The 7,568-nt window shown below is 39.4% G+C and overlaps 1 protein-coding gene across 1 annotated transcript; it reads right to left on the bottom strand.

Moving 5' to 3' along the window:
• Positions 1 to 213: 213 nt before the first annotated feature.
• On the bottom strand, positions 214 to 7,432 carry thap12a (THAP domain containing 12a). The gene is made up of 5 exons (XM_084073703.1): positions 7,220 to 7,432; positions 5,453 to 5,573; positions 3,412 to 3,504; positions 3,258 to 3,291; positions 214 to 2,394 (listed from the first exon to the last, which is right to left on the bottom strand). The coding sequence occupies exons 1-5, from the start codon at positions 7,303 to 7,305 to the stop codon at positions 563 to 565; spliced, it is 2,166 nt and encodes a 721-aa protein (XP_083929829.1). The 5' UTR covers positions 7,306 to 7,432; the 3' UTR covers positions 214 to 562.
• Between the last annotated feature and the right edge of the window lie 136 nt (positions 7,433 to 7,568).

Here is a 7,568-nt window from a genome sequence, read left to right as displayed (position 1 = left end):
GAAATCGAAAAACAGGCTTCACTGTTAGGTGCACATGGTGCTGGTGAATGGCTGTGCAAATTCAGATCAATTGCTCCAGCCACTGAGGAGAACCGGGCAGAACCACTACACCACACACTACAGAGGTTTGTCAAATTATAGGAGGATTCTTGAGAGGCTTCTGAGACCACTTTAAAGATGACAATAGGCTTCAAACAAAATTATGTTGAATGAATGTTTAATGATTCACATCTCCAGTTTGGTGGCTCTTTTACAAAAGAAATACAGATTTATTACCACAAAAGCACAATTAAAACTGCACATGAATGAATCAAATCATTTTGATGGATCTTTTACAACTGTTACACTGTCAAATCAAAATCAAAGGTGAAAAACATACTGCAAAAGACTGATAAAAGTGAGAGCTGGAATGTTTTCTTTTTTCAATTAACGTTTACCTCAAAAGGACAATTAAAACAGCACATAAATCAAATTGTTTAGATATATCTATCAACAACGCTGTAGAAACTCTATAAAAACACTGTCTGAGCTATGATTTCAGGGAACAACTAACTACTAACAACTACACCTTCTCCTTAGGGAACGTTTTCATGTAAGTCTCAACCATGGAGTCCAGGTCATGTCTAGCATCACAGTTTACATTCAAAAGAGAAAGACCCTTTAATCTGTAGATTTCTGGAGTGTTCTCCACGTATAGTTTGAAGCGCCTGTAGGCCACATCGTAGCTGCTTTCAAGATTAAAGATTGGTAGGGTGCCAACCACCCTAAGGACTGCAAGCATGTTGGGGAAGAACTTAATGTCGGCCAGCTTTAGTGTTTCACTGAGAGTGGACGACAGGGTGTCCTCCTTGCCTTTGTGCCCCCATTTAACCCACCAGCAGTGCAACTCGGCAGGGAGAGTGCCTGCATTAGGGATGTCATTTTCATAAATTTTTATTTCTGTTTCGCACTCGGACTTGAAAGACTTTCTCTGCCCCACAACAGCAGGGATGAGCAAAAGACACCTCAGAGCCTTTAGGTGATTCTCACAGAAGAGTTCCTTTAATTCTCTAACAACATGGTTCACCACAGCAATGGAAAGGTATTCCTTGTAGTAGCTCTGTGGCTGGATCACAGCACCGGTTTGTGACCGATGCTTTCTCAAGAATGACCTCGGAACCTTGACAGTGATCTCCATTGCAGTCGCTAGGTTAATGGCTTCATCATACCAGAATTCATGATACACATCAATGTTGTCAGACACTTCGGCCAATGACTGCAGTACAGCTTGCAAACTGTTTGCTGCAAAATAAACATCTGTTGCTTTGTTTTGCAAATTTTTCCCAAAGGCCTGTGTAAGTGACATAATGTTCTTCAGCACAATCAAGGCCATTACAAACTCAAAATCAGCTAGCGCCTTTGAGATCTCCAACGCATCATGTGTGACTTGGTCACTCCATCTCATGTCTTCGTTATCATGCACACTATCCACACAGAGGAGAATCGACTCTATAATGTCGACTGCCACTTCAAAGGCATCATGCCTTGTGGTCCAGCTAGTGCGACAGATCTCTTTAAGTTCATTAGCTTTCTCTGCCTTGTCCTGGTAGAAAATAGCGATGGCATGCTCCAACTCTAATTGTAGGGAAGGGGAGTGACTGAAAAATGACTCAATTTTCTTAAAAGTGGACAAGACAAGCTGTACTGCTGGTGAAGCCATGCCACTGGCCAATGCAGTATTCAAGGAACAAGTGGATCTTTGTGTAAGTACTGCCATTGGGTATTTTTCTGTCAGTTTGGTGGCAAACGCTTTAATTTTGCCGAAATGTCTGCCAGAGTAGGAATGAGCCTGACCTCTGCAGTGTTCCATATTCAACCCCCATTTGTCAGGTAGATCAGACAACAGTCTCTCCGTCAGAGCCTCTCCATCTCCCTCAAAGGGCAAGAATCCAACAAACCTTTCCTGCTGGCAATTACCTTGGTCCACATAACGCAGAAACACAGGCAGGTGCCATTCCCCAGAGATCTTAACCAAATCATCGGTTATCAATGAAAAAAATACATTTTTCTTAACTTCCTCCAAGATGTCATCACGAATGCTTTTCTCACACACTTCGATCAATTGGTTCAGCTGCGTAGGGGTGCAGCATTCTTTGTTTAAAGGGTCTGCATTAGACATCTTCTGTAGGCCTTCATCCCCAGCATTCATGCGGTATTCTAGCAATGCCTGAAAGTTGCTTGAAACAAGGTTCTCCTGTGCTGAAGGTGTTTCAGCAGGTGCCTTTAAAGGAATGTTTTGCTCCCCCAACAGTACAAGAGCTTCAAATAAAGACCTGATACACTGTTTATAGACCTCCTCCTCTGTAGGTGTCTGAGCATCGTCTTTCTTTGGCACTTTTCGGGCCTTTGTGTTTTCTACGAGGGAAAAATAAATCATTGTAATAATGAAATGAGTGCCCAACTTCTAACAGCAATGAAAGTAGGACATCAATTCAAAATCTGATAATAAAAGTCTATGCATTTCATAATGGGGGTGTTAACAATGACTCTTTTGCATTAGGGCTGGGCAATGTATTGATATTATATCAATATCGTAATATGAGACTAGATATCGTCTGGGATTTTGGATATGGAAATATCGTGAGTGTTGTCTTTTCCTGGTATTAAGCAAAATTATCATTGATAAAGGTAACAATTTATATTATTCGTCACAATATGATCAATACATCGGTATTGGTCAAAAGCATTGCGATATTTGATTGTCCATATCACCCAGCCCTACTTTGAATGTAAGCATTTTCTTTTTAAATACAGATCTAAAACCTACAATCTGGCAAATATCAAGGTTGTGAATAAATTCCCTGGTGATAACAATAGAGAACAGAAGTCCTGACGTCACTCGTTCATCCCCTGGTTCGTAAAGTAATTTCTCAATGGAGAATAGCATTGGGTCATCTTAGAATCGTCTCATAAGAATCAGTCACTTATATTTGATACAGTCTGTTTCTGGGGAAAATTTAACTAATTTGGCGGAAGTAACATTAGCGTTTTATCACCGTCAGTTGATGCTTCATATCCATAAGAGTCAAACCTCCGGGGTCATTTGCTTATTTTTGCAACACAGTTCTTATTTGACGCGATATTAAAGACGTCTATGGGGATTCAGAACGGGGGTGGAAAACCGCGAACCAGGTAGGATGTGTAAATTACATCAGACTTCGGTGCTCTATAGTAGTAGTACTATCATTAATTTACATTAGCGTAAATTGACTACTTACTTTTCTTCACTTTATTATCCATCTCACCTTCAGTCTAGCAAAAAAGAGGAGAGAAAACATTTAAATACATGTGTATTATACCACTAAACTTATTAAAATATATACATTTAAAGACAATAAATAACTTCATGATGCACATGCTTGTTTTCCCTACCGTCTCTTTACTCTGCTTCTGCTGTTGTGGTTGGCTTGCCACTTCAAAGATGGTTGGTATGGCATCATCCTTCAGCATGATATTGTGAGGATCCTGACAACATAAACCAGTAAGCTCATAAGACTCCAAAATATCACGTCACATTCCTATATAAGCCTACTTTCTTTTCTGCCAATAAGTCGAGCAGGTATTCCAGCTCCTAAAGGTTGGAGTTGTTTTTGTCTGGGATCATACTTTACCAAATGTTTCAGACATAATGTGTCCCATAGCCCTTGGTGTATCATAGAAATGTATTCTGTGACCTTGATGACATATCAGAATCATGCATGTATGCCTCATTTATACTTGGAATGTGAACACATTGCGTGTACCTGCCTGTAGAATACATTTTAATCTCCATTCAGCCAATGAAAGCTAATACAATACGGCTTGTGAGTCTGCTGGTGATGCAGACATGGGGTTGGTGAACTGCGAACCATTCGCTGGTGGTCTACAACGCCAGGCCGCACAAATAAAATGATTTATTTGACATATAATATTGACAACAATCATTTTCCCCGCTCTAGCCGATTTTCTGTTGCTATGGCTCAGTAGTTGAAAACGGACATCAGTAGCCAACTTAAAGTTGGACTAGGTACTTATCTTTGGGTTAAATGTTTTTAAAATTATTATTATATTCTTCATTATATTCAGACAGCTAATAACATTTAAATGCTTTGGAAATAAATACATTTTCTTCCAGAGCCCTCAGCCCACCTTCTGAAAATAATTAAGCATCTGTCATTGGCTCAGACCTCACCCCGCCTGGTAGTGACCGGATTGATTAGTTCTGTCTGTCAATAATTTTGGCCACAGGGCGTAATGTGCATTCGCTGCAGACAGGCTTTTTAAAGGGGGAAAAGGGGGGGAAACCCTGAGCTAAGCCTCAGCAGCACAATGCCAGTACAAAGTCACAACAATTGCTTTAGGTAGCATTGCGCCTTTAAAAAAATAGGCAGCTAATAGGCACCGCCTATTTACATTAAACCCTAGGAGAAATTACCAAAATGCGATCGCATGCTTGTCGCTGGACATGGACTGCTCTTTATCAGCTGTCCAATCACGACTGTACACAAATGCACGACTGCTCGTCTGAGCTGATCGTCTCTCTATGTGGTGATATCGGCCACAGAGGCACCTAAACCAGACTACCACCAGCGTCCTTCCTCTTCTTCTGCCCAAACAGTATACTAAACCTATTGTTACAGCTTTGCGCAGAGTCTGGGAAAAGAAAGGGCTTCCATGTATGTGTAAAAATTGACCCTAAAAAGGTTCCATTTTTACACTCCCAGATTTAAATTAAGACTGGTAAATGAATGCTGCAGGGTCCATGTGATTTTTTCTATGTGCCTGCAAACAAAACAATCCCCCCCGAGTCAACAAACTGCGTTCTATATTTAGGCCCGACGTCTGCCGTCTTGCCTACTGGGAGCTCCTCCATCCCGGGCAGGAGAGCTACAGCAGCAGTAATGTCTGATTTATGCTTTGTCATACAACGGTTCGCCTGGTGAACAGAGCCGATCGACAAGGGCTATTATTTCGGTTTCTGCATCTGCGTATGTGAGGAAGATGCTCAGGGACGCAGGATGAAGATAAGCATTGGTTACTGTCTGGTTATTCAAAATATCAAATTATTATTCTATTATCACTGATTATTAAACTTACCATTACTGGTTATTTATTATTAGTCTATGCCTAACAAAATATATAATAATAATAATAATGATGATGTGCCTAGTGCAGCTTTAACAGCTGCATTGTGAGGAACCCCTGTCTATTCAGAAACAGCAATGGTTAACAAGCAATTTACACATCCCACCCCAGCACCGGTGGTGCAGAAATATTGACTACAGGGAAGTGGTCCATGGTGCAAAACTATTTGGAGAGCCTAGATGTAGACTATTTGACCACATCACATTTTAATGTGCAACGTCTGCAAACTCTTCTTCAGTGTAAAAAAGTTACAAAAAAAAAAAGTTTGGCTCTATAATGCATTACTTACATTATTCTCAACTGAAGATGTTTCAAAGTGCTTTGCACAAAGCCTGTAGTATCTGTACAAGTGGTCCGGTGATTTGTCCTCAAGGTCCTTGCGATGGCATTTTTCAGCCCACTTCCGGCATCTAATTAAGGGAAATCAAATGAAATTTGAAAAAAGGAGATTAATGCCATATTGAATTTTTGTAATTTCCAGGTAATAACATTAATTGACCAAAATAATGCAACATAAAAGACAACATGCAGTTGGTCCCTGATGTTTTAGATTGTACATTGAATAAGAGCTGGGAGCACCAAACACATTATTAATATATTATATATATATTAATAATTATTAATATATTACTTTAGACTCTTTGCATCAGATATCCCATCTACAAATTCCTAACTTGATGAAACCCCAGAATTGGGGGGTTATCTCTCAAGAATATATGACATACACTCAGCCATTAACGGTCCTTCCCTTGATACAAGTAAAATGACTAGAATAAGTTGTAGTATTCTCAGAGGATGACTGTCTCAAATACATAAATACCCCATTTGTGCCCAACACAGGCTCATACTGTTTAAAGTGAGACATCGCCTCCTCGGGCAGAGTAGGCGGCGCTGTGAAGGTTCTGCTTGCTAATGCAAGACTAACTACTATAGCCACCAGTGGTGAAGGAAGTAGTCAGATATTTTACTTAAGTAAAAGTAGTAATACCAAAATGTAGAAATACTCTGTTACAAGTAAAAGCTGTGTGTTCAAAATGTTACTTGAGTAAAAGTACAAAAGTATTGGCATCAAAATATACTGTTAGTGCCAAAATTAAAAGTACTAAAATGTTTGAAAATAGCAGATCTATAAGCTCAAGATGCACCGCTTTGTGAGCTTATAGATCTGCTATTTTCAAATACCCTATGTATAAAATAGGGCTAAAGTGGTTAATGTATGTTTTAAAATATAATAATTTATATCTGCAAAGTAACTACTAACTAGTAGCTAACGTTTTCAAATAATTGTAGTGGAGTAAAAGCACAATATTTGCCTTTGAGATGTAGTGGAGTAGAAGTAAAATTATTAAATATTGGAAATACTCCAGTAAAGTAAAAAAAAAAAACTGAACATTTTAATGAAGAACAGTACTTGAATAAATGTACTTATTAGTTTACACACCACTACTAGCCACTGAAATAATACCCTAGTGAAATTAAACTAATTTTGTTGTGGACCCCTGAGGGTCCGGGGATGATACTTTGAGAATCACTGCTTTGAAGGAACGTTCTTTGATGGACTTTGAACTAGTAGGCTACGCAGTAAAATTCTCAGTGTTTCTTTATCCATGTGTGACCAAAGTATTGGTAAAAAAATGTACGTTAAGTACCAAAAGTAGAAAATACTCATTATGCAAAATATGTCCCATTGTCCCAGACTTGTAGACCGGCTATTTTCAAATAGCCAAAATGTATATAGGGCTGTGGATAAGTGGTTAATGTATGTTTTGTAATAACAATCAAAAATTCCAAAGTAACTAGTAACTAAAGTTTTCATATAATTGTAGTACACTATTTCCCTCTGAGATGTAGTGGAGTAGAAGCAAAAGTACTGAAAAATGGAAATACTACAAATAAAGTACAAAATACTTCAAAATTGTACTTGGTTACTTTACACTGTACAAACGCAACCACATTGTGGTTACATTTGTAGATTCCTCTCAGAGTTAAATGAACAACACTGAGGAGGATCTGGTAGGAACACATGATGCTAACTAGGCTATGCTAGCAGCATTACCTTTCAGCGTCCTTTGGGAACCTGAAGAGAGGCTGGTCGCTGGATTTACCACTAGAGCAGTTCAACACCGCGCAGTGATTCTGCATCTTTCACCACTCAATGGAAAACCCAAGAAGTGACTTATAACGTTGGCTTCTAAATGTCATTAAACTATCTCTATTCTCCACACAGTCCACACACAACATCAACAATGCAGCATGATACCATGCAAGTTGCAACTGTCTGCAAGAAAGAACGCGCGCGCTGCAGTGTTGCCATGTTTTGCGAGAGAAACAAGCAACCAGGTCTATGAAAACAAGCCCAGAAGAAACGGCTAGGCCAGCCATGCAGGCCACATGAACGTCGGATA

Source organism: Gymnoscopelus microlampas (genome assembly GCF_963454915.1).
Source record: "Gymnoscopelus microlampas genome assembly, chromosome: 12".
In the NCBI taxonomy this organism is placed as follows: Eukaryota; Metazoa; Chordata; class Actinopteri; order Myctophiformes; family Myctophidae; genus Gymnoscopelus; species Gymnoscopelus microlampas.
Note: the sequence above shows the minus strand (reverse complement) of the source record. Positions and strands in the feature narration are given on the sequence as shown.

Coding starts and splice junctions, on each gene's coding strand:
- thap12a (XM_084073703.1), bottom strand. CDS start 7,305: ATGCAGAATCACTGCGCGGTGTTGAACTGCTCTAGTGGTAAATCCAGC. Junction 5,574..7,219: donor TTCCCAAAGGACGCTGAAAG/GTAATGCTGCTA, acceptor TCCCTTAATTAG/ATGCCGGAAGTGGGCTGAAA. Junction 3,292..3,411: donor AGAAGCAGAGTAAAGAGACG/GTAGGGAAAACA, acceptor CTTTTTTGCTAG/ACTGAAGGTGAGATGGATAA.